Genomic DNA, 27994 nt, shown 5'->3' on the forward strand with positions numbered 1-27994 from the left:
GTAAAACTATGGGACCATCACGAGAATTGATGGTAGATGGTAGATGTTGCTCAGTGTGAATTGGGTATAAGTTTGTTATTGTGGACATCAATTTTTAATTTGATTAAATTATAACAAGCTGCCAGATAGTGAAATGTTGTAGGGTGGTAGCCCAAGGGCCAAGGACCAGGCTGGCGCCAAATCGATAAATTTAAATTTAGGTGTTGCATATATCAAAATGCCATAACTTTGTAATTAATTAACAATTTTAAGAAAATTTAAAATTTAATTCTTAAAAACATATCAAAAAATCGAGAAAATCCCAAAAAAAAACTGTGCAAAATTACGAAATTGCCAAAACTCAGTGAAAAAATTTGTTGTTACCAATTTTGACAATGTTCCCAAAATGGTTCACACTGCCAGATCGGTGAATTCAGCAGGGTGGCAGCCGTTGGACCGGGTGGCAGTCTTCCTCACCAGTGTTGGCAAGTTTGCAACTATAGCTCTTGGCCACATGGATACGTGAATATTGGATTTTTATTTATAAATAAATGCGGAAAAGTGTAAAAAGAGAGCAAGAGAGGACAGAGTACTATGTTGAATATAGAAAAGCATTGAATTATAATTGGTTTCCCTGCAAAATACACTTACTGAAAAGTGAAAATTGCAAATGTCAAAATTGATAGAGCGGCGGGCGTGAGTGTGTGTGTGCGTTGGAATTTGCAAGTGTGCGTGCACGGCGAACGACCAAAAAAGCCGACATCACCGAACGGGGCAAAAACAGAAAACGTTGCGCCCATTTTTTGTTGTTGATTCATTAAATACGCTGCACACATACCAAGGCGACGAACAAGCACAAGCAACGCGTGTGTTTTATTCTTGTATGTACATATGAATGTGTATGCATGTACGAATGCCTGTGTATTTGTGAGTTGGAGCAGCCAGTCCAACAAGCTCCCCATAAGTAGCAGTCTCTCACACCAACACAAGCGCAACTGAAGCAGAAGCAGCGGTAGAGCCAGCGAAGAAACAGTTACCGCACGAAAGAGCGCCGCAGTCGCAGCCGGAGCGGCAAAGTCAACGTCAACGTCATAAATTTGTCATCGCTTTTAGTTATTTTCAAAATCAGCACAATTATATTGAAATATATTTTTAAAAAGAGACACACACACAAAACGATTGCAAAACAAATTATTTCAAGATGATATTGCTGGAAATCAATAATCGCATAATTGAGGAAACGCTCCTGGTCAAATACCGCAATGCTCAAGCAGGGTGAGTCTTCATTTCTCGATTCTCAGTCTCATCGTCTTCTAACTGTAACAATCACCCATTTTTATTTTCATTTTATCTATTTTCTTGCGTTATCAGTTTTTGTTAGCATTATCAGCTTATTAAGCACACACAAACATACTCACACATATGCATTGGCGAGCTTTGAAAAATTCGGGTGTAGCTCGAACTTCGAGCACACTCATGCACTCTAATCACACGCCTGTGTCAGTGTCAGTTAATAAATGAGTGAGTATTGTGTGATTGTGTTTGTATGCGTTGGTGTGTGTAGCCCCCATTCCCCACCCGCACAGCATTTGTTAATTCATTTTAGCTCATTTATCGCATCATATATGCATAATCTGCAGCTTCATACATTGTGTACTCTCTTCACCGCCCGTTCGCATTAAGCTTGAATGCATTTGAGTCATAGCCCCAACCACAGAAACGCCTTTTCAATCCACCGGCTGTCTGTTATACTCTGTGGAGTCAAAGTGGCATGTGGGCAATTCTCTCATGTCGAAATAAAAACATGCCATGATATAAAACATATGCCAAAACATTTTTGAATGTTGGCAACTATAATTGGTGTTAAGGTTGATATTGGTCAATGGTTCGTTTTCAAGAAAATAACAAAAAACCCTGCTATTCGCATGCGACTCAAAACAGAAGTCGTTCTCGCGGCAAAAAGTTCAGACACTGATTTTAACGAAACCTGAGGAGATATTTTAATTCGACTAGCTTTAAAATGTTGTGCATTGATGCATCTTAATATTGTCTTTCATTTGACTTAAAAACATTAAGTGGCTTATTTTTTGTTTAACTCGAATAACTTTCACATGCGACATTTTGTTCCATTATGTTTTTCATGTTTTTTGTTTACTTCGTATTAATTACATTTTAACTTTTTAAGTCACTAAGAAGCTTTTTTACTTGAATTGAAGTGTTTTCTTGCATTTTCATTAATTTTTTGTTCATAAAAGAAATATATCGTCAAAAAATCAGTATTATACATTATGGAAGTCAACTTTTGGCAAAACATGCAAAAATACAGAAAAACTTTATTTAAAGATGCTTAAACTAATGAACTAATTCATGTGTAAAATGTTTAAACAAGTAACTTGAAAATGTTTCCGCAAGAAAATTTCATAAGATGTGAGTTTTTGATCAATTTTACGTCTTTGGGAAGAATTGCCCATATTTTAAAATATTTCTTCAATCTGTGGGTCAAATGCTCCCAAATCAATTAATAGATGAGTGTCATCTTGTTTAAATATTCATATTAAAACAGATGACTTGTGTTCGGCTGCAGTCCTCCTTATCTGTTATACTCCGTGGAGTCAAAGTGGCATGTTTTGAAATATCCATTTGATCTGTGTCTCAAATGCTCCCAAATTAATGAATGGACGAACGGCATCCTGTTTAATTATTCATATTAAAACAGATGACTTGTGTTCGTGTACATTTGCTCTAATCCGTTGTAATCCGTGGAGTCAAAGTGGCATATTTTGAAATATCCATTCGATCTGTGTCTCAAATGCTCCCAAATTAATGAATAGACGAACGGCATCCTGTTTAATTCCTCATATTAAAACAGATGACTTGTGTTCGTGTACAGTAAAAATATGAGAAAATAAGTGAATTCTAAAAGGGAATTCAGACTTTAAAATCACTTTCTTATTATTTGTTATGTCCTAGTTTATAGATTTGGTATGCAACCAAAAACCTTTTTAATGATTAAGAGCACACATGAACAGAAAAAAATAAACCACAAAGTATTTATTTGTTCTACATTCTTATCTCCTTCGCTTTGGCATGCGGGCGATAATATATTAAATGTGGTTCATACTCGGATTGTTTGTTGATGATTTGTTTTATTTTTTTATATTGCAGACTCAAGCCAGAATCGATTGATATACGAATAGCAGACTTTGACGGTGTATTATATCATATTTCCAATGTGAATGGCGATAAAACAAAAGTGCGGGTATGTATTCCATTCAATTACAATTTGGTTTACCTATCAATAAAAGAAAAACATATTTGTTAATCATATAGATCAGCATTTCGCTCAAGTTCTACAAACAACTGCAGGAACATGGGGCGGATGAGCTGCTTAAAAGGGAATACGGAAGTTTGTTGACTGAAACAGAGGAAGGTGTGTACATGGCCAACAATTATACTCCAGTGTAAGATATTGAATAATTTTAATTACTCGCAGGCTATAATGTTTCTGTACTTATTAATCTGGAGGAAATACCCGCGGATTGGGAGCAGGTTGCAAAAAAAATTGGACTACTAAAGCGCAACTGTTTTGCGTCAGTTTTGAGAAGTATTTCGACTACCAAGAACAGGGTGAAGAGGGCCAGAAACGAGCAGTCATCAACTATCGCAACGATGAGACACTGTAAGTCGAATCGACATCTGAACATTTGTATGGAAAGTCTTTATAAAATCCAACTTAATCAACAGCTATGTGGAAGCAAAGCCTGACCGCGTCACCGTTGTCTTCAGCACCATCTTCAGAGACGAGGACGATGTCATCATTGGCAAGGTCTTCATGCAGGAATTGAGAGAAGGACGACGTGCATCGCACACAGCGCCACAAGTGCTTTTTTCGCACCGCGAGCCTCCCTTGGAACTGGCTAACTCCGATGCCAGAGTGGGCGACAACATTGGATATGTTACGTTCGGTATGTAATCCCCTCTGAACCCTTGTATTAAGTACATTATGCTGAGGGAGTCAAAGTGTCAAATTTTTCATATTCATAATCTTATTTGTGTCTCAAATGCGCCGAAAACAATCGAGAGGCGAACGGCATCCTGTTTAATTATTTATATTAAAGCAGATGACTTGTGCTCGGTTCCAGTCCATTTAATCTGTTTTAATCCGTGGAGTCAAAGTGTCATGTTTTGAAATATCCCTTCGATCTGTGTCTCAAATGCTTCCAAATCAATAAATAGACGAACGGCATCCTGTTTAATTATTCATATTAAAACAGATGACTTGTGTTCGGTTACAGTCCATCTTATCTATTATACTCCGTGGAGTCAAAGTGGCATATTTTGATATATTCCTTCGATCTGTGTCTCAAATGCTCCCAAATCAATAAATAGACGAACGGCATCCTGTTTAATTATTCATATTAAAACAGATGACTTGTGTTCGGTTACAGTCCTTCTTATCTGTTATACTCCGTGGAGTCAAAGTGGCATATTTTGATATATTTCTTCGATCTGTGTCTCAAATGCTCCCAAATCAATAAATAGACGAACGGCATCCTGTTTAATTATTCATATTAAAACAGATGACTTGTGTTCGGTTACAGTCCTTCTTATCTGTTATACTCCGTGGAGTCAAAGTGGCATATTTTGATATATTCCTTCGATCTGTGTCTCAAATGCTCCCAAATCAATAAATAGACGAACGGCATCCTGTTTAATTATTCATATTAAAACAGATGACTTGTGTTCGGTTACAGTCCATCTTATCTATTATACTCTGTGGAGTCAAAGTGGCATATTTTGATATATTCCTTCGTTCTGTGTCTCAAATGCTCCCAAATCAATAAATAGACGAACGGCATCCTGTTTAATTATTCATATTAAAACAGATGACTTGTGTTCGGTTACAGTCCTTCTTATCTGTTATACTCCGTGGAGTCAAAGTGGCATATTTTGATATATTCCTTCGATCTGTGTCTCAAATGCTCCCAAATCAATAAATAGACGAACGGCATCCTGTTTAATTATTCATATTAAACAGATGACTTGTGTTCGGTTACAGTCCTTCTTATCTATTATACTCCGTGGAGTCAAAGTGGCATATTTTGATATATTCCTTCGATCTGTGTCTCAAATGCTCCCAAATCAATAAATAGACGAACGGCATCCTGTTTAATTATTCATATTAAAACAGATGACTTGTGTTCGGTTACAGTCCTTCTTATCTGTTATACTCCGTGGAGTCAAAGTGGCATATTTTGATATATTCCTTCGATCTGTGTCTCAAATGCTCCCAAATCAATAAATAGACGAACGGCATCCTGTTTAATTATTCATATTAAAACAGATGACTTGTGTTCGGTTACAGTCCTTCTTATCTGTTATACCTGTGGAGTCAAAGTGGCATATTTTGATATATTCCTTCGATCTGTGTCTCAAATGCTCCCAAATCAATAAATAGACGAACGGCATCCTGTTTAATTATTCATATTAAAACAGATGACTTGTGTTCGGTTACAGTCCTTCTTATCTGTTATACTCCGTGGAGTCAAAGTGGCATATTTTGATATATTCCTTCGATCTGTGTCTCAAATGCTCCCAAATCAATAAATAGACGAACGGCATCCTGTTTAATTATTCATATTAAAACAGATGACTTGTGTTCGGTTACAGTCCTTCTTTTCTATTATACTCCATGTAGTAAAAGTGACTATTTTTTGAATTAATTTCGACCCGTGTACAATAGTTTTTAATTTTATTTTCAAATTGAAATTAATATAGATATATTTAATGATAATAGAAATGTCTTAATTAAACAATATTTAACTATTTTACATGTTTTTTTTAATTGCAGTGCTATTCCCTCGTCATACCAACAAGGAAACGCGGGATAATACTATCAATTTAATACACATGTTCCGAGATTACTTGCATTATCACATTAAGGTGAGTGACAGTGGCTTCCTTTTGATAGTAAGACCGTTATTTAATTAATTTTGATTTAATAACAGTGTTCAAAAGCGTATATTCATTCGCGAATGCGTGCAAAAACCTCAGACTTCCTTAAGGTGCTAAACCGTGCAAGGCCCGAGCCTAAGAATATTGAAAAGAAGACTATAACGTGAGTTTTAATTAATCAAGTTGATGAACTTTTTTTAAAATAACTTTTTATTTTTAGGGGGAGAACATTCATACGCAAGGAATGATGCATGCAGTATATTTAGTTGTTTTTATATATAAATATAAAAAAAAATGGTGTATTAAAAATTGAGATAAACTGTAAAATTTTGGCTTATTAAAAGCAAATGTTTCCAAAATGGTGAAAATAATGAAAAGTAAACTGCAAACAGCAATAAAAACAAAAAAGAAAAAATTTCCAACTGCAAGTATTCCAAAAGAGTATGTTAAGCTTAATATAAGCTGAGCAAGTTTATGAACAAAGAAATAATAGTTATGCGTTAAAATATATAATAAAAATTGTGTATGTTTGTCGAGTCAGAGCTAGAGAAAAAAACAGAAAAAGAAATGATTACAAAATCTGAATCAGCAAGTCAGTCACAGAAAATTGTTTACAGTCATAGTCGAGTCAAAGTCAGCGTACATTTTATGTATATCAAAACTAAAGAATTGTCAAGGAAACATTTTAAACTAAAAACCTAAATGTAAGAGAAAAAGAAAGTAATGTCATAACCATACCAACCTGTTAATGTCGCAATTGTCCTAATGCTGCCCACATCGGAAACACATTACTAGCCTGTATATTTAGAAAATTAAAATTAAAACAAAAAAAGAAAACAGCAAAAAATAAAGTAATTAAAATTAAAATCTTTGATACATCAATAATTGCAAAAAATGATTTAAATAAAATTGAAAATGCGAAAAATGCAATAAAAACGAGCAAATCAAATTTGTACACTGGCCTTAGAGTTTTTTATTATTATAAGTATGTAATTTTAAGGCCGGAATCGAGTAGACCAGAAACTTCCGTCGGCCGAAAGTTTTATATGGAATGGTTGTCAAATTCTACTTTTTACGGCATCGTTTTTTTATTATGAAGTTTGGACCTACCAGAACGTTTTCTGGCCTACTCGATACGGGCTTTTATATCTTAAATTTAACATTCTGCTTCTCGTTCATGCTCTCCACGCTCGCCTGCAGGTTTAAATAATCGCTCTGAATCCGTACACAGACTGAAAAAGATCGATAGATGTAAATGATATAGATTGTATATAGTTTATAAGCATTTATTTTACATAGATAGATTAAATACAGGGATGCCACAGAAACCGAAACCAACCGAAAATCTCCCAAAAATGTACGGAGATTTTCGTTTAGTTTCGTTTTCTGTGGCACCCCTGATAGATTTGCAATAGAGCTACTTACATTGGCAGTGGCATTTGTATAGTTTTGTTTGGTAGTAGTTTGCGTATATTGAGAGAGATTTCCGATAGTTTCATGTGCGTTTTTGGTGAAAATTTAAAGAGCCTACGGATCATCATATTGTTCCAATTTGATATAAGCAAGTGCTGTGATAGAAAGAGTGACACAAGTGAATTTTATGTACAGTAAATATTTCAGAAGACTACAAGTAAATATTTAGTATACATATGTATGAATGTTATACACTCGTACATTTTTGTTCAGAAGTAGCGTGCATTGCGTTGGGGGCAGACAAGGCAAGGAATTAAGGAATCGTTTATCACTTTGTATATACACATGCGTGTGTTGATATGTATGTGCGGCGTTACTACAAAACTAACTAAAAAATGGGCTTGTCTCTCATTTGGGTGACAGGATAACAAACTGGGGCAGTTGGGCGCGCGAACGAGAAATACACAAATTTTTGCTTAGACAAATTTAAGAATGATTCAATATTTTTCTTTTTTAGTGCCATTTACCTTTTTGCAGATCCATATCATCCATTTCAGAGTTCTTAATCTGTTGCAGCTTTTCGCGAAATTTTTTGGTAATTTGCTTGCGTTGATAATCCGCTTCGATTTCCTGTTTAGTGCGCGGTATGCGAAAACGTATACAGCAACAGACCATAATCACTAAAAGAAATTACCAGAACTTTAAAAAAAAGTCTTCTATTTTAAATTATAATCAGTTTTCGCTCACTAATACTCATCAATATGCCCAGAACGGAGGCTATAATATGCCAGCGACGAAATCCACCGATTGTTATCTTCTCCAGCCAAGCTTCCTTGGGATCTATGTCAAAGATATTTGTATCGTCGTCCATTTTAACGCAGGTAATACAATTAGACAAGTTTCTTTTAAACTGATACAAAACTCTTCCAGCGCACTTAAACGTCTGGCTGCTTTGCCTGGCCAATTTAGACTGTTCATTTGACCAAGAACATCGGTCACCCTCAATATGAATTGGCTATACTGGGTGCTAAAGCCGTATACAAATGAGCAATGCTGTTGTTCTAGGAACGCACCCTGTATGAAAGTGAAAAGAAAGTGGCAAATATGTGAAGTGATAAGCTTTAGAAAATTATATAATTTTGTAGAATACTGTACGCACAATATGTCAGAAATAATATTAAAATAAAATTTTCAAATCGGGGAAAATGGCTTAAATTAAATATTGAGGACTAAAAACCTTAAAAAATTAGTTGTCATTAAATAAACAACTCAATATTATTTAAAGATATACATAGCTATAAAAAGCTTAACAAACTTTAACTTTTAAAATAATTATTTCATTATTATAAAATATGGGTGTATCGCTTAAATCTTTTCTAGTTATGATTTTAAATTTAAAAAAAAAAGATTTTTCTTTCAAGAAATATGTTTCAAAGTCTACTCCATAAACGTAATTCCTCACTTAATGTAGCGCTTTGGGTGATAGTGAAAATGACAATAGACGCCTTCTAGAACTGGGTGTGGTTACTACAGTATATCGTTATCCGCGTGCCACAGCACGACCAAGTTATTTTTTAGCTTTGCATACTAACGGAGTCGCCGCGACTGGGCCATAACTATGAAAAAGGAGGTGGTATGGCCATGGAGGTGGTAACACCCCACAGGAGACAACATGCATATGGTAAGTTATGTAGACAGGGCCACCTGCTGGGCACACCCAGCGAAAGAGCTAAACGGACTACCCAGAAAAACACCCATTCATTTGTTGGACATTTAATTTGTTGACTTTTTGCCAGACGAACTCGAACAGTGTTTGCTGGTCGGGATTGGTAGGCACTGTATTGTGTTGGTCGGGTGCTTGCCTAATGACTGTGGCATTTACAGTCTGGCGTGCTTCTTTCTAGGCGTTAAACATTATGTGATTGCAATTATTAGTTTCCCACAAAAAAAATTTTAGAAGAGGGAAACGAAATATTCACAAAATTAGAATTAAAGCTTGATTTTAGTAATATATAGCGTTAAACTAGGTCAAAGCTGAAGACAAAAAGGAAGTCAATTTTAAAATTTGTTAGCTACTGAAAAAGTAATACTATTTTTACGAATGTTGTTGAGCAGTATTTAGAAATCGTTTCCTATTTAATGTGTTCCTTTATATTAATTTTTTAACACTAAACTTTAAATTGTTCTTGTTTATAGTTTATAATTGCGAATGAAAAATATACAAATATATTTGAAATCAGACGTTTATCCGATCCACTGTACCATGGCCCAATTGACCTTAAAATAAATGGAACAAGAGCTAACTTTTTTGAGGAAAAAAATATCTGAGTATTTTATATATATTTTTTTCTTTATCCTGAATGATCTTTTTGGAAATTTTTCTACATTTTGAAGCTAGAATTTTAGATAGAATGCTCTGGGCGAAGATGTATCGGCGGAGATATGTCGATATGCCGTGACGAACTTCAAACCTTCATACAACTATTCACCTTTATTTTATTTAATCTTAAATTCAATAAAAATTTATCATAATTGCTTTTATTACTTTTTTTAACAACGTGCTTGCTTAAAAATTTGTGAAATATAAATCGCGCGCCAGTCACAACAGTGTGGCAACACTTGTATCACAGATAAAGCAGGCGTTGTCCCAGAAAAAGGTCAATTCCCCGTTTTCAGATCAAATTGCATTCACATTGAACTCGCAGTTAGACCCGTCCTATTGGTGCGCCTGTGCAGGGAGAAATGTTACCGTTAAAACCAACGAGTTGCAACACACTCACACACACACACATACACAAATGAGCTTTCATTCACACACTCATTCAACAAAAATATATTCATATCCTTGTCACGGCGCCTGCCACTCTGCTGCTCAGTTTCAGTTGAGGCTCTCGTTCGGCACACACGCTGGGGCTCGTCGCAGGGCAAGAAATATAGTATAATAGTAACAGAAAACAGAAATTAGAAAAGCAAAGAAAAAAGCTGTGTTAGCTCCGAAAAAGTTAAAAACCAAGACGGAAAAGGAAAAAACAATCAGCATCTGCCGTAGTCGTCCAAACGTTGTACGTATTCGTAACGGGCGTGTGTGTGCCTGTGTTTGCGTGTGTGTTGAGTATGTGTGTGTGTGACTTAGTACATGTATGTGCGTTGAGTACATAATAGGGCCACGGAGTTTTATTGAAAAACGAAAAAACGAAACGCAAGGAAAATACGAAGAAACCTCAGAGGCCACACGAAGTAAAAATATTGTTGTGGAAAAACTGTGGCCATGTGGCCGAAGCTAGAGCAAAAATCAAAGAAAACTATTTATGAAATAGTGTAAATAAAGCCTTTGAAATTTTAACCTACATATACACACACATACATACATATGTATGTATTGCATATAAATTTAAAAAATATATATATAGCCAACAACAACACCCGACCACGACAACTGTAATAGGTGTGGGAAAGTGTGTGCAAAAAGAATTAGAAGAAAAAAAAGGACGAAACGTAAGCAACGCGCGCGCGCCTTCAATGTGTGAGTGTAAAATGCGTGGGTGTGTGTGAAAGGTGTAAAAAATGTACATTTTGTGAATTGGCCACATAAAAAAAAGGAGAAAGGAGAAATGAGAATACGAGTAACGAGTGTAACCGAAATACAGCAACAACAACAACGTAACGACAAGCGTTATATTTAGCCGCCGCCGAGTCATTATACGACCTACTAACACAAACGCACACTACGCACAAATGTAGCCATATATGTGCAGTTTCTGTTGTTGTTGTTGTTGCATATATGTATAGCAATTTGACAACAAACAAAATGCACACAGATCTCGATATCGGTATTAATATAAATCACAGCAAGTGCGCCCTGCCAATGCGCCGTCAGCAACAACAGCACTTTTATCAACATACAACTCGTCCACCCACGCAGTGATTTAACTAACTAATTACTATAACAACACCAGCAAAAAATAAAACAAACAACAGCAAAGTAAGCACCGCTTATATTTAATTTTCCTTTTTTGTCTTATGTTGCGATTATTTTGAAATGCATTTAACGTTATTGTTTTGACCGCTGAGTAGCTTACACATCACTTGCGATTATACAGCGCCATCTCGCCAATAATATCGATAAATCTGTGTGTCAATCGATCGAAGTGTGGTCGATTAAATAATAAAAACTTGCAAATATAATCTATCGCTTGATTTGTTTTTTGTTTTTTTGTGCAAGTCGATGAACGACGAAATATCGGTTGTTAGATATCGATACTATCGCTGCACGTTCTAAACTAATACGAAAACACGAAAAGTTTAGCGCACACGCATATCTAAAACAAGAAGAAGAAGCAGCAGCAACAGTGAGAGAGCGCATCCAATTGGACTGTCAGACGGACGCGCACGTACGTACGGTTTGTTACAGCGGCACTTGATTTTGGGCGCCCCATAAAAATTAAATCAGAGCAAACACGAATTTAATGTAATTAAGTGCATTTAAATTTGATGCTTACGTGATTTGTGCTTGCGGGCGTGTGTGTGTGTGTTTGTGATACTACAAGCTAAAGGAGAGCGAGCGGTAGGCTCGACATAATATTCATTTTAGTTCATTTCATTTAGGTTCTCGTCAATCTCGCCAAGTGGAATGCACAAAACAAAAAGGACGACAACGTTGAAAATTATAAGCTAGTTTCATATTCTTTACTTGGGGCTGCTCTTTTATTTCGACAAGTTAATGTAAGCAATTTCGCGTGTGCCTTTTTCTCATTCTCTTTCTGTTCGTTCGTTTCGTTTTCTTTGCGAGTGTGAGTGTGTTTGTGTTGGCTCTGATTGGGGCTGATGTTGCCGTCATCAGTTCTTGTTGCTGTTGTTATTGTTGATGGGGCCGCATTTGTTATGTCAATAATTAACAGTAAAACTTACGAAAAAGCAGTCAAAAGGCAACAAAACTATGCGTAAGGCGTGAGCTTTCTCCTTTGACGGCCAGCTGTATGTCAAGTTGACTAGGGCTGGCATACAAATAGACTCGAGCTTGTCCAGGGCCACCAATGAGTTTTCTTTTTGACATGTGTTTGTATCTGAGCATGTGTGTGTGTGTTTTGCGGCCTGTGTTGTTGTTGCTTACAGGCAGCAGCAATTGCATTTGGCAATCACATGGAAAATTGATTTTTTGCCAAATGCGCGAACATTTTTGCTGAATATTTGTATATGCCTTGCGTTTTTCTGACCACTTCAGACTGTTTGCAAAGTCCAATTGGATTATACAGCGCCGCTTGTCCAATTGGCACAATGGTACGTTGTTGTTGTTGATGCTGCCGCTACCCTGTCATGTTACTTACTCTTGTCTCCTCTTTTTGAATTACATTAAATATTTAAAGCATATGCAAATTTGAACAGTAGCCCCGTAAAAAAGTACCTGACGCGGCCTTAATGCGCTTGTTGTTGTTATTATTGATGTTGTTGTTTTTGCTGTTGTTGTAACTGCTGTTACTTCTGCTCACAAGTCATGACGTCGCTCTCTCACCTCAGCTCGCTCCTTTTTTTTTTTTACAGTGTGGCGTGCGCCTGTTTTTAGCTTTAGTGTCGTGTAAATCGTTTTGTGTGGCAAGTGCTCTGCCCTTTTTTTTCATACATACATATATATTTATATATACACGCATACATATATATTTTTTTCGGTTGTGCCCTTTCCTTTTTGTACCTTTTTGCATTACAGAGCACTTACACTCACCCACACAAGCAGCATGCTCACGCACACGCGCACACACATACGTGTAGGCAGCAATCAACGCGAGGCAACGCTAGCAGCATTCTACTCGCTGCTCAATTGAAATGCATTTCGATTGCTTCGTTGTCATACATATTTTCGTATTCGCTATTCACTCTCTAGGTATTTGTGAGTGCACTCAACTTCTAAGCTATACGTACGACTCTTAAACACAAAAATTGGATAAATTGTGGATTTCCTTGTGTGCCCATACTTCTTATGTGTGTGTGTGTGTGTGTCATTGCTTCCTTTAGTGACTCCCTTTTATCTACTCCCTTTTTACACTCGCTATCAATTGCTGGCTTGCTAACCGCACTGCCACCTCCTTTCAGCTGCTCCACTTGCTGTGCGACACGTGCCATTGTGCCGCAACAAATTTACTATACTTTTGACTTTTGTTCCGTTTTTGTTTCTTTCTTCTATGTACAATTGTCTATTGAAGCTTTTGTGACCTGCCATTGTGTGTGTGTTTGTGTGTTTGAACTCCTTTTTGGCTTAGGATGACCAGACCTAAACAAAGTCAGGAACTTTTGAGTCTTGTTGATATATCGACAATAAATGACCATATAATAACACTTAATTAGCTAAAACATTTGTCGTGTCAAATAGTCATAGTTATTTGCCAATTAGTAAGGCCCTTTTAACCGCATTCGATAATTGTATGTCACTTTATTTGCAATCGCTTGGCAAGGTCACTTCCAGCAGCTGATGACCATAACCATAAACAATCGATGTGGTTGAGGTTTATCGTCGTCGTAGTTGTTGTTCGATTTGTTGCCCTCTGTTGTTGGCAGTAATTAAAACTTGTTGATTGTGGGCGACTCTCAGACTGCGAATGAAAACAAAACACACAGCACAGTGACAGACGCCCAGTTGAATATTTGATTTATTTGTTATTAAATTGTCTATAGGTTCGCATAATTATTTAAAATTTGTTATTCCACATGTAACAACCATTAATGGTTTAGTTAAGTGCGATGCTAGCTTTAATTTAAAATAAATTTCAGTTGAATCGATACTTTGCATTGAACAGCAACTGCAACATCTTCAGCGGATAGCGTCAAATATATTTTATTTAAAAATTCATTGAAGTTTTTTATTAAATAAAATAATATTCTATTTGCAATCAATAAAATTTTTAAATTTAAATTTCTACTTTTAAATAATTACTTTTTAAAAAATGTTACTAGCATTTCCTATTTAAAAAACACAATCTCTTATTATATAAAATTTTTAGTTTGGATTTCATAATATTTAATAATATCTATTTATGATATACTTAAAAAATTGATAATAAATTGATTGAACAATGTATTTGAATGTCTTATTACTAAACAACATCTATTTTTTAATGTTTCACTTTATTAAATAACATTAATCTCTATATTTTTTACTTCTCTTTCTAATTTTCAGTTCTGGGAAGAAAATCAAGTGGCCAACGTGCGAAAAAAAATAGGAAAATATAAAAATAAATTGAAAGCAATAAGTTTGACCAGAAAGTTTGAAAAAAAAGTATTCTCCTGTGCAACAGAAAGTGTTAAAAAAAGTATCTAAAATAATAATAAGCCTCCCAATTGTATGTGAGGTGTGCGTGCGTATGTGTCAGTGAGTGTGTGCGTGTGTGTCCTCTTAACTTGGCTATCGCCGAAGAGTCGTCACAACGTCGTCCGCAAAACCAACGACATCAGCCGCTGCTGCTGCCACTGCCGTCGCCATCGCCTCATCCTCCTCAGCAACTGCATCGCAATCCGCCTCCGCATCCGCCGTCAAGGCTAAGACGCAACGCCAGACATCGACACAGAGTCCGCCGCCAGGAGCGGGAGTAGCAGCAGCAGCAGCAACAACAACAACAACACGCAGCAGCGGTCGTAGCGGCCAACGGCGTCGCAGTAGCAGCAGTAATCCAAACGCCGGCAACACGAAAGCGACCAGCGGCAGCGGTGGAGCTGGCTGCGCCGGCATCGCTGGTGGCGGTGGTGGCGGCGGTGGCGGTGCGGTTGGCGGTACGGCCAACATTAAGCAAAGCGTTAGCCGCAACAGCAACATACGCAGCAGCTCCTCCAATAGCACCATGGCCTCAGCGAATCATCGAGGCGGACGCGGCGGCGTCACCGGTACCGGCACTGGCGCTGCCGATGGCAATCCAGCCGGTTTGCAGTTTGGTTCCGCCTGGTTTCAGCGCAAAATCAATCTAAGGCCGCAGCATCGTGGCGTTCATTTGGTCACCGAGGAGATACTCAGACAGATGCCGGAACTGACACAATTCTCTGTCGGATTATGTCATATGCAAAGTGAGTAAAGAACTATACTAAACACACCTAAAAGTAGATCTTAATACGTAAAGCATAGTATAATTCCCCTTTTAATAAACTCTTATTGCATCTTATATGTTTCAAAACTCGAAATCAATCCTAACTAGACGGAAAGGCTATTGTCGAGATCCCGACCATAGGATACCCGTTACTTATTTGAATATATATTAAAGTACTTTAAAGAAATTACTTGTATTACCTTGAAAACATTAAATCGCCATAAATGCCGTTCTACTTGTCCGATCTGGATGCGATTCAGTTTAATAATAGAAATTACTAATAGAAAATACTTAAAACTGTGGGCGTGAGCGGAGGGGGTGTGGCTTAAATTTGAAACCAACTTGATCTGAGTGACCTCTTATAGTCTCTGAGATCCTTTTGTTCATTCAAAAGGACGGACTGCTTTTCGCGATTCTCGTGAAAAAAATTTAAAACAAACTTGACTTGCTCCAACACCATTGGGATCTGCGTGTGAAATTTTGGTATCTCTCTCTTATAGGCTCTGAGATCTAGGGGCTCACCCACATGGCTATTGACTCGGCTGTTGATGCTGATCAAAAACACGTGTATATATACTTTATAGGTTCGGGGATGCCTCCTTCTCCTTACGCACATATTCCTTAAAACAAACTTAATAGACACCTGTACTTTTTTTTAAGTAATTAATTAAAATAAAACGCAACAACTTTAGTTTTCTTCTTTATAACGCAATATTGATAATATTGATGCAATTTTGATAAAGTGATAATCATGTTTTATTTCTAGAAAGTGTAGACAGCTTTATAGTGATTTAACAGTATATAAAATATGATAAGCAATCTTAATAAAGTGTAGGTTAGTGACGTATTATTTCTGGCAGTGTAATCGCAATTCTCGTGCTCATTGTATATCAACTGCAGTTCTATAGGATTGCGATTGCAAACTAGCTCAACGTGCTGCACTAATTCCCGTTCAAATCCTTGGCTCAACGACTTCTGACAGCCTCCAATGCAATAACAACAACAACAATAATAATAACAACAACTAAAAGAACAACAATTGTCTCGAAGTATTTGCGGTCTGGTTGACAGCTTGCATTACAATGGCAGGACGCGTTCTCAGGGCTCCGAGACTCAGGAGCATTCAGACAGGAAAATAAATAAAATCGTATCATAAAACGGCAGTCGGGCAGTCAGCGGCAGAATAACGGCAGGAGGTGAAGAGGAAGTGAAATGAAAAGAGGGCAGGGGGTTGCCGGTTTAGATGGAGCTTCAAAGTGAAAAACAATCGTCGTTGTCGTTGTCGTCTCTCTCTCATGTCTTTATGTCATGGCTCTGTGGCTATGGCGTGTGAATGCTTGAGGCAAACTTCTTCCTCTTCCACATCCACGTTCTCATCTTTCCTCTTGCACTGTTGGCCCACAAATCGACTTAGCTCAGTCGGGTCTACATTATTTCTTACTCTTTATATATATATTTTTTTTTGTCCTGCTCTTTGGGCCAAATGAAAAGCACGTGTGTGTTTCTCCTCTTCCCCCCCTTTCACCACGTCAACCCAAAAGTGAATCTCTGTGTGTGTGATTGTTGTTGTTGTTGTCTGGGGATCCGTTTTTAGTACGTGTGTATTGTGAACTGTAGTAAGCGGAATCTAATTGAGGTCAAGACATGTTTATTGATTTTCTTAAAAGGACTTCCTAATTAGACTCACTTTACTTAATACATGTAAGGACATTTATACGATGTCTATGTGTGTGTAGTTCTCCAGTTAACCCATCTACCCTCCTCTCTTGTCAACCATGCTAAATGTGCAGCGCCATCACAAATCAAATGGCAGTCAGCCCCATTTTTTGCACCCCTTATCCTTTAAGTCTTTTCACACACAAAAAGAAAAAAAACATGCAAAAAAGTTAATTTCAAAAAATTATTTTCATAGCAGCCTTGCCATATGTTGTTGTCTTTAACTATTGACCTCAATACCCTGTCATTGTTTCTAGGGGGAATTGAATAAAGAGGCAGAAAAATGTGGGGTAAAGCAAAGCTATAGGCAAGTGTAACTAGTTAAATAAAAAAGTTCAAAGAGAAAAAAAAAAAATAAGCAAGGTTATAACTAATGTGTCCTTCAAAAAGAATTTGCTTTGGATTTCCTTTTTCATTTTTTTTTAATATCTGTTTTTAGGATAATAACTTATTTAGTATTTTGACCTGGAATGGGATTTACAATGTCTTTAAATGATTTATAGTTTAACTTTGAGTTATTCCCCTTTGCAGTTAATGAAAAGTGCACAACAATTTTTCAGTTGGTCGACATGGAAAGTGGAATCTCTTGTGTTTTTGGTCCTTGCTATCAATTTTTGTGCCTTGTGCCTTGAAGGGAAACCCTCCTACTCGTAGCAATTTGCTACATAATCGGAAGATCATATAAATGGCTTAACTTTAATTTACAACTCGAGCATATTTTGAAGAAAAAAAAACAAAGGGTGGAGAGACTTCCCATGTCCTGTGTGTAGTCGAAGGAGAGAATAAGGAGCAAAACCCGAAATAAATCAACTGAAACTGAAACCGAATGCTTTCTGGGTGGAGCTATGAAGCGGGGAAAAAGGAAGCTTGAAATGTAGTAGCATTGCAACGCTTTAATATTTTTCTTTGCATATACGGATAATGTTTTTAAGTGTATGTGTTGTGTTCTGTGTGGTGTGTCCTATTCATTCGATTCGTGACAGCAAAACGTAGGGAAAAACAATAGAAGAATAAAAATCGGTTTGTTACTACTCTTTCTTCGGGGATTGGTCCCATCCAATTTTAAATGCTGTTATAAGGGACTGATTTAAATATATTTTATACTCACTTTCTTTTTTTTTGGTTAATCAAATAACATTTGCATTTATATACCCAAATAAATCTAGGTTTAAATACAACGACGGCTAAGAATGGGAATCAAACATAAATAGGGACTTATTTTTTAAGAAAATATCTTCCCTGAAAAAGTCTTTCGAGTAACGAAAGTTTTTTAAGTTGGTTTTCGGTTGGTTTATATTTCTGGAAAACCCTGAATATTTATTTTTTTATTTTTATTAAGACTTATCAAATATAAAACTAGTGTAATTTATTTAAATTTACTGTTTATTATAGTTTAAAAAATATGTTAATAAATTTATTTGGAAGAATATTTTTTGTTGATCTGGAAATATAATAAATAAATAAATTAAAATTTTCTAACATGTAAATTATTGAAATATTTTAATGAATATTTTATGCGGTTTTTACAAGCTCTATGAATAACTTCATATGCCTCGCCACCATATCAAGGACATGATACAGAAGCGAATTGAATGAAGGGAGCTACCTAAAACGATGGCATAAAAATGAGCCACGTGTGTGTGTGTGTGTCATACTTTGGTTTCCATAGTCTCCAATGCCAGGCGGCAGTCGGAAAATGGGGTCTGCTTTTGGCCTGGCTTCTAGCCTTTGGTTGGCGCCTTGTGTGCCGCGCTATCGTCCTTTCGCCAGTCGCTTTAGCATTAAATATTGTACGCTTATGAGCCGCAAATGTTGCGCTACCCAATAAATCAATATTATTTATGCAAAATGGCAGCAAACGAGAGCAACAACAACAACAGTACCATACAAAATAAAAGAAAACAACGACAAGCGACACGAGACACGGAACAACAAACATTTTACGTTTGTTTGCCATGAAAACTTGAACTAGTTCCATTTCGACTATACATGTGTGAGAGTGTGTGTGCCTTAGTTCGCCTTGGTTTAATAAGTGGTTAGCAGGTGCACTCGCACCTGCCGTCTTCTTTCTCCTTTTCCTCCTGCGCCTAGAAATATGCTATCCATTTTTGTTGTTGTTTCTGCCTCTTGACCACAACAAGTTACTCACATTGCTATGTTATAATAAGGTTGATGAATTTAAGCGTTCTCGTTCTGAGTTATATCATATAATATGCACACACACACACACACACACACACACACACACACACAGATAAATATACGTATACTTACATGCTACTTATGTATGTATGTGTGCATGAATGAAACATAAGCAAGCCGCAGTTTCCATTGTTAAACATTTTTAGCAGCAGCCGCAGTCGCGCTTGTCTTTATATGCGTGTGTGTGTCTGTTTTTTGTTTTCTTTTTTCTTGTTGTTTGTGCTGTCAGAATGTGTTTGACTTTGTAGAATAAAAATGGGCCTCTTTAAAAACATTAGCAACTTTTGTAGTGCCTAAACGCCCCGCTAAATGTGAGAAGCGGCGACCAGCCACTCAAAATTCTCTTTCCAACTCCTTCTCAGAGACACATACATATATACATAAATACATAAACATTTGTGCATACATAAACCCCATCTACGCTTCCTGTTGGCCACCTGCCACAACGCCACTTGTCGTATGTGCAATGCACTGTCAAAAATACTTCATGATAAAGATTTTTTTCCTTAACTCATATATTACAACTACTTAAAAATCAATTTATATTTACCTCTTCGAATAAAGTTTGACCTCGAAATATTTTTGACAAATGTTTCATACTTTAATAAAAACAACTTTAAGCTTATATAAAATCTAATCATAAACGTGTCTGCTGATATAGATTATAATCTTCCAAATGCCTTTTTTCGATTAAGCGACATTGTTTTATCAATAAATTATTTAAGAACAAGAGCATAAATTTTACCCTGAATTCAATACTGATAAAAGCAGATTTTAGATATTGGGAAGCTATGGAAAACTATCGTATATATTTAAAATGACTAAAGCAATGTCTTCTGAGATACTTCTTCATTCTATTTAAATATAGCATTTTGGATAATTGTAAAACCATCGTAGAACAATTGCCTAGATTAAAGTTAATTGTAGTTGTACAACAGTTATATCTCCTTATTCAAGCTTATTCTCTTTCCTTCGTTCATATCGATAAATACCTATGCTTAAGTTGCTGCAAACATCTTTCAGTGTATTTAATCGTTGGAGCTTTAAGCGTTTTGCCACTGATACGAGTATGCATATGCTTCCTTTGAGCACATCAGCACATCTGCCCATTGGCAAACATGGTGACACACACGGCTTTTGCCACCCATCCACTTGACTATGTCCATGGCTAAATCATATTAAAGCCGCTAGCTGCCGTTTCTTTTACTGGCCACGACGCGTCGTTTGTTATGCCGCATGCAGCATGAAAATAGTGTCAGTTGAGTGTATTCCATATGGATAAGAGAGAGGTTGGGAGAGGAAAGGGGAAAGCAGACCAGGAAAGGGGATTTCGCATCATTTACTAGACACACATAATTATGTTAACTTATTAACATATTTATAATAGACCCAATTATGATGAAGTCGACATTGATAAACTTATAGATCCATGAAAAAAAATGAATTTCAATAAATTAAATTCATTGATTTTAAATAAATTATTGTATAGTTTTATTTTTTATTTTTTCTAAAAATGAAGTAATAATAAATTAAATGTATATCTATTCCGTTACTTAAAAAATAAGAAAAAAGTGTGTAACAGGGAGGAGGCTTCTCCGACCCCATAAAGTACATATATTATTGATCAGCATCAACAGCCGAGTCGATATAGCCATGTGTGTCTGTCCGTCTGTCTGTCTGTCCGTCCGTGTGAGCGCCTAGATTTCAGAGACTATAAGAGAACGAGATACAAAACTTTCACACTCAGATCCCAATGGCGTTGGAGCAGGTGAAGTTTAATTTGAATTCTTGTCATGACCCCTTTCGCCTCCACAAATCGCATCTTCATAAACAAAAGGATCTCAAGGACTACAAGAGGTAGTGTAACCAAATCAATCACAGAGATTTCTATATACTTCGCGCAGATCAAGTTTGTTTCAAATTTAAGCCACGCCCCCGCAAATCCCGAAAAATAACCACACCCACAGTTTTTAAGATAAAAAGTTTTTTGTGGTGATTAACGTTATCTATTATTATTATCTATTATTCCACTGAATCGCATCAAAATCCGACAAGTGGGACGGCAGTTAAGTCGATTTAATGTTTTCAAGTTAAAGTACTTTTATATATATTGAAATAAGTAACAGGTATCCTATGGTCGGGTCTCGACTGTAGCCTTTTCGACTAGTTTTATTTATAAATCTCAATACCGTTCATATTTGAAATTTGCAAATAAGAATCAATTGAAAAGTTCATTTCAAATATTTATAATCAGAGCTTAAAAATAAATATGGACTGAAAATATCTTTTGACCAGCAATAATTATTGTAATTGTAAATAGCTTGTCTTTAAATTTGGCGCCTCCATTTGGGGTAGAATCAACATCTTTGTTGTTTGGCAGTGAATCAATTTGCAAATTTGTATAGGGGATTCCCCTCTGGCTGTTATGAGGTCATTTTCATTTACATTGTCCAACTGTCCATTTGAGATTGCCGCTAGGCTCCTTCGAATTTCTCTTGGTTCCTTTGTCCTGTTGTCTGTATATTTGTTTGTTTGCTTATTTGTTTGTTTACTTGTGGCTGATGCCATTTACACATGTCCGACATGTCATAATCGTTTTTTTTGAAATAATTTACAAAGCCCCAAACTTGTACACACACACACACACACACACACACACACACACACACACACACACACACACACACACACACACACACACACACACACACACACACACACACACACACACACTCACACACACATACATATATATATGTATATATATGTTTACATAGATAGCGTTTGGGGCCTCAAATGACATCTCTGGGATTTGATAATAAACTAATTTGCGCTGCGTTCTTCTCGTCGTTTATTCATGAATATGCAATTAGTGTGCAAATTGAAGTGTGTGACTTTCGCTCTCGACTCGTCTATTGCTCTATTTATTATTAACACTAAATGATTTTAAGTACTACTATTCAATTTCAAGGCTTGTTGGCCTTTTTTGTTATTCTTTCTGGCATGACGCCAAATTAGAAGCAACTAAACAACATTTGACCCTACCTCCCTTCTTTTCCCTTCCTTTGAGCCCTAAAAAGTAGACTGTGGAATTATTGTCGAATGCCTCAAAGTCAAACAAGACATGAATTGGTCATGTTTCAAGTGAAAGCAACAACAACAACAAAAGGAAAAAGGTCAAAGAATTTCGTATAAATTCACTTAACTGGAAAGTGGAGCTTGAAACAATTTACACTTCAGTTGTATATACCCTAGAACTACACAAAGGCCACTAATGACACCCATCAAGTTTCAAGTAACAAGTCTGGAATTCTAAAAAATCTTATGAAATTTACTAGGGGGCTCCGCAACTTGCTCGCTTCGCTCACGAAGTGGAAGCTTGAAAAGAGGAGCACTTTTAATATTTTTCTTAAATAAACTTTTTTTATCGCAAAAAAAATTACTTGACAATTTAAATATTTCGGTCTTGTTAATTCGAACCACCTGATAATTCCTAAAATCCTTTCACATTAACATTTTTGTATGTAAGAGCAAAGCAAGGGTTGGCATTTCAACAGCATTAAGCGCAAATTATATAAGATTTGGGTCGTTTGGGACGTTTTCCCCCGTTCGAACAAAATAATTATTATCAGTTAGCAAACTATTTGATCAAAACTTAACATATTTTGCTATTAGAAATTTCCTGCTGAATGCATATAGTAGTAATAAATTTATATAATAAAACATTTTTTTGTAAACTGCCCGCTGTTTTAAATGTTAGCTTGCAATTGAACTTTGGCGGAAAAAATCCCTATTTGGCGGGAAAAGGCTAAATTTTGCGTGAAAAAGGCTAGAAACCGAAAAAAAAATTCGGCCTTTTTTTTTCAGGTCCATAATAAATTGGACGCAATGTCTGTGCTTATTTTCGTTGTATGAAATAAAAACTCTATAGGTTATTTGCCTAGTGGCTAAAGTCAATAAACTAATGCAATGTTAATTAATAGCAACTGTTATTAACAGTACAGTAATCAAGCTTGGTAAATCTCTTGTATCTATTATTCGTTGATCATGTCTGTAAATTCCCTGATATTTGTAACGCCCTCAACATTTTATGATAATTAAAAAGCGAAGAAAATGAAATGAAAGTCAACTTATAACGTAATTAGTAACAATTTGCCAGCATTTTGTTAAGCATCTTTCCAATGTTTTTTTCCATATCGTTTCATGTCACACGAGTAATTTACAAAACAATTTTAATTACACAGATAGTTGATAGAAAAAGCTTTCACAGCATGAAATTAAAACAATTGCTTTGTTTTCAACTCTCACAAAAGTACTACCTATATTTCTAATTAACATTCGTGTTAAATGTTTGCTTAATTAGCGTTACAACTCAATTGAAAATGCATTGTGGCGATCAGTTTAATAACAAATTTCAGTTAACGCCCTCGTGATGGTCTAATAACTGGCCAAAGATTTAGTAAAGATTTAAGAGTTAGCCAAAATTAATTAACTGACGTTTCATTTGCTCATTTCAGTTCTTCACACCTCGGCGAGCTTAGCGTTAAACGAAAGCTGGGATCCAGACGTCAGGTGAGATTCAGATAAATCTAATAAATAATATAAACTAACGTTATGGTATTTTCCGTAGAGACGACATGGAAATGATGTTGAATAAAATAGTTCCCGAAGGCTTGCCCTACAGGCATTCGTGCGAAGGACCCGACGATATGGTAAATAACATTTATAACAGAGATCGGAAAAAACAGTTATGGAAATTTTAACTGAAAAAAAAACACATTAAAGCAGAGCTTGTACAATTTAATAAAGTGTTTTAAATGCATTTGTTGTCACATCACAAAAATAATTTGACAACACCTTTTTAATATACGTAATTTAAAAATAAATAATATTGATTTTTTTGGTGTTGTTCAGTTACTGAACAAGTAACTAATTTTTATTATTGCTTTTGAAATTAAAGTCTAAAATTTTTACTACTATTGGACACGTGAAATATTCGGGCCGGTTCCAGTTTTCACTTTCGGCAAGATTTATCGACAGTGAAAATCTTTAACCTGTTCTAATTTAATTTTTGAAATATTTTGCTTATATAGTAAAAAAATAATATTTAAGTACTTAGGATATAGGTAACGTTAGAAAAAACGTTAAATAAATCCTATAAAAGTGGAAGTGAAAATCGGAACAGGCCTGATTATTTTAAAAGAATAAATTTTATGTGTTGATTAATGTTGAATAAAAATCGTCATGAATTGAACGTGTATATTTAAAAAAACAAAAAGTTGATTTTTAACTGTTATTGCGGTCTCTAATTTGTATATTGATAATGAATTGTTTATTAATAATTTGATTTATATTTTTAGCCCGCGCACGTGAAAGCCTGCTTTTTAGGCAGCTCACTGACAATCCCCATTACCGATGGCAAACTCTCGCTGGGCACATGGCAGGGCGTATGGCTGTGCGAGCATCGGGATCAGGCCGGCAGCCGTAAGCTGGTCATAACGCTTACCGGTTGTCCAAGGGAGCAAGCTGTGCGTAGTCCGTTGTCACCCGTCTCGCCCATTGCAAGTACGTCCAGTTAGGGGCGGCCTCGCTCCACCCGCGACAGCCGGTAATCGCGGGGGAGCGACAATAATGACATCATTTCGTCGAGGAAGTTGATTTTACAAAAGAATTTAGCTAGGGCAACCGCACAGCAGCGAGCAGCGGCCGTTATTGCCGCTGGACGTGGCTTAATTGGACATGCAACAGCATCCGTTGCAGCACCTCCAGCACCACCCAATGGTGGTGGTGGGAGTGTTGATAGCAAAACGAACCGTTTGCTGTTGCGACAGCGTCTTCATTTGAATCTCAATTTGAATGTCACAGAGACGCTGCAGGATGGCGTTGATATTGATGATGTTGATGAGGATGTCTGTGATGATTTTGACGATGACAACGATGATCATGATTCAAATGCGATTCATGATCCAATTGTTAGCAACAACGTTGACGCAGATGTCGTCGATGCTCAGGGCAGTGGGCGTCGTCATGTTGGTGATAATTTACAAACCGTCACAACAGTGCCTCAAACCAAACAACAACAACTAAGACATAAGATCACCGCAGCAACAACAGCAGCAACAACAACAACAACAACCAGCTCATCAGCAGCATCAAGCGCATTAGCTAAATTCAATCGCATTATCGAATCTGCAAATCTGGAAACACATCGAGCCTCAGCAGCGTTTAGTAGCGCAACGCTGCAGCAACGTCTAGCGTTGGCCTATCCAGAGTTGCAGCAACAACAGCAGCAGCCGCAGCAGCAACAACAACAATATGATATGCGACAAATCGACAACCTCCCACGTAGCAAAAGTCGTGGCATTGCCGTCGTTAGCACTCCATTAACATTGCAAGCACTAGACACAATAAAAACCAAGACGATGGCAATGGAACTACAACAGCAACAACAACAACACGACGCCGCTGATCAAACGAAACGAAATGATGTGCATTATTTGTTGAAACAGTTAAATAGTTTTAGTGATATAGAAGAAATAGAAATTGTTGATATGAAGCAAAGAAAACAGCAACATCGACAGCAGCAACACATGCCACAGCAGCAACAGCAGCAGAAGCAACAACGCACAACAAAGGCAACTGTAGCTGCACCAGCTGCAGCCAGCTCCTTGGAGCTAATGCCCATGTCGTCATCTATGATGCCCATACCAGGCTCACCGTCGACACAATCGCACAAGGGCAACTTTAGGAACTATAGCGATGGTGGCGATGCTGGTGATGCTGTTGCTGACAGCTCAACACGCTTGCAGTTTGATGATTATTTATTTGAATCCTGCCATTATTTGGAGACAAACTACTTTGCCGCTACCTATCGCACTGCCATGGTCGAGAGCTGCTCGCACGAGTTTCGCCCATCGACCACAACGCCAACGAGCACACGATCCGATAGCTTTGAGCTGCATGAATTGGAGCCGCCAAGCGTTGTTTGCAAGGCAGCTCCATCCATGCTGGCAAATCCGCTCCCTTATCAGGCCGAGACACGTATGACCAGCAGCGGTGTGCAGACCGAGCTGACGGTCGATTCTCTGGCGCAGCTAAGCAAGAGTTCCAGCTCCAGTTCGGGATGCAGCATGTCACGTGTGCCTCCCTTCTTCATATGCTGTTACACGCCCATCGATCGATGGCGTGCAAGGCGACTGGGTGCTGCAGCTGCCGCCAAGCGGGCTGACCCAAAAAAAAATGGCCATGCTGTCTGACAGCCAATAGAAATGGCAATTTGACAAACTGACAAAGTGACATACTCGCTGCGCTGTTTCATTTGCGATATCAACAAGAGATTCCATTTCGAAGACAGTCGTTTAATATATATTTACCTTACACTCTGCCTAATAATCATTCCAATAACAAGTACAATTTTTTATACACTTTTCAAAATTAAAAACAGAATTTGACATACACACAGTAACACATCCACACACAACATTCGCACATTTTTGCAATACACAAAGAAATGATAAATAGAAAATTAAAGGTAAAACAATAAACATTTTTAACAATTCATTTGAAATGTATAAATTATGAAATGAAATTCAAAATTTAAACAATATGTAATTATAATTAAACTGTAATTGAATTGTTTCAATAAACTAAAATATAAATAATATAAATTACGAAAATTAATTCAAAATATTGTTAAAAAGCGCATAACATAAACATAAAACAAAACAATAACAAATTGTAGCCAGCAGCAGCAAGTATGCAAAAAACGTGAATCAGTGAGAGCTTGTATAGTAAGTTGTTTCTTTAATACATAATATTAAATACATAACTTTGTTAATTGAACATAAGAAGCGAACGCCAAATTCAATTTTATATATTGTCAATTTTAATTTTTCGTCCGTTTCGTCAGTAAGATAATTTTCATAATTAACAAAAATAGAATTTTTGTAGATTTAAATATGTTTTTTTTTATTGTGAATTTCATAACAACAAACAAGGCCAATTAGTAGCCAATGCAATTGTTACATCAATTAACACTATAGCATACAAAATTTATTTTATATTTTATATAGAAAAAAACGGAATTGTTAGATTTAATTTTTAACTTTCATTTTCGAATTTGTTTGTGAACTCAAGAAGCAATATTAGTTTTTAAATTCTGGAACAGGTGTAGAGTTCGTCAATTTTGTTCTTAATGCAAGTAAACTATTTCATGAGTTAATATAAATAATTATAATCAAACACATAATATCACTTTGCTAAAAGATGACAACGACACGCCTTAGTTGAAACTATTTGGAACACAATAAAAAACTGAATTTATTTAATTAATGAGTTTTATTGAATTGAAAATAATGAAAGAAAATCTTAATTTTTAATTTAGCATATCACATTATTGAAAAGCTATCAAATAGTGAAAGTAATTTCAGGTTTTTCAGCTCAGTTCTTCCAAAATAAAAAAAAAAAAACAACAACAAATGAAACCTAAATAAAACTATTATGATAAATAAAAACAAAATACATAAAAGAAACCAAACAAATGCCTTTTACATGCCCACACGTACACTAATGGAAAAACAAACCAAAATAAAAACAATCGAAAAACATTAGATAAAGTATAAATTGAAAACAACAAACTAAGCAAAAAGTAAATAAAAATGTTAGTC

General features: G+C 36.3%; 3 protein-coding genes across 4 annotated transcripts; 2 read left to right on the forward strand and 1 right to left on the reverse strand.

Moving 5' to 3' along the window:
- Positions 1-469: 469 nt before the first annotated feature.
- LOC117779957 (actin-related protein 2/3 complex subunit 2) lies at positions 470-6758 on the forward strand. Its single transcript, XM_034616314.1, is given in 9 exon segments — positions 470-1254; positions 3145-3238; positions 3310-3409; positions 3473-3571; positions 3574-3658; positions 3724-3944; positions 5831-5922; positions 5988-6097; positions 6155-6758. Coding segments are annotated over 9 exon segments (903 nt in total). The 5' UTR covers positions 470-1180; the 3' UTR covers positions 6183-6758.
- A 120-nt stretch (positions 6759-6878) lies between these two features.
- On the reverse strand, positions 6879-8426 carry LOC117779958 (transmembrane inner ear expressed protein). 2 transcript variants are annotated; one of them, XR_004617039.1, is made up of 4 exons: positions 8095-8422; positions 7875-8027; positions 7360-7502; positions 7090-7166 (listed from the first exon to the last, which is right to left on the reverse strand). XR_004617039.1 is itself a non-coding variant. In XM_034616315.1 (3 exons), exons 1-3 carry the CDS (start codon positions 8216-8218, stop codon positions 7078-7080), a joined length of 366 nt encoding a protein of 121 aa, XP_034472206.1. In that variant the 5' UTR covers positions 8219-8426; the 3' UTR covers positions 6879-7077. The 2 variants fall into 2 exon arrangements, 1 of the variants encoding a protein (XP_034472206.1); XM_034616315.1 differs by lacking the exon at positions 7360-7502 and having other exon boundaries at positions 6879-7166; positions 8095-8426.
- A 3198-nt stretch (positions 8427-11624) lies between these two features.
- Positions 11625-26888, forward strand: LOC117780167 (AF4/FMR2 family member lilli). The gene is given in 5 exon segments (XM_034616592.1): positions 11625-11747; positions 14513-15390; positions 23846-23900; positions 23959-24040; positions 24689-26888. Coding segments are annotated over 4 exon segments (2253 nt in total). The 5' UTR covers positions 11625-11747; positions 14513-15170; the 3' UTR covers positions 26585-26888.
- Positions 26889-27994: the final 1106 nt, after the last annotated feature.

This window comes from Drosophila innubila (genome assembly GCF_004354385.1).
Source record: "Drosophila innubila isolate TH190305 chromosome 2L unlocalized genomic scaffold, UK_Dinn_1.0 4_B_2L, whole genome shotgun sequence".
NCBI classification, from domain to species: domain Eukaryota; kingdom Metazoa; phylum Arthropoda; class Insecta; order Diptera; family Drosophilidae; genus Drosophila; species Drosophila innubila.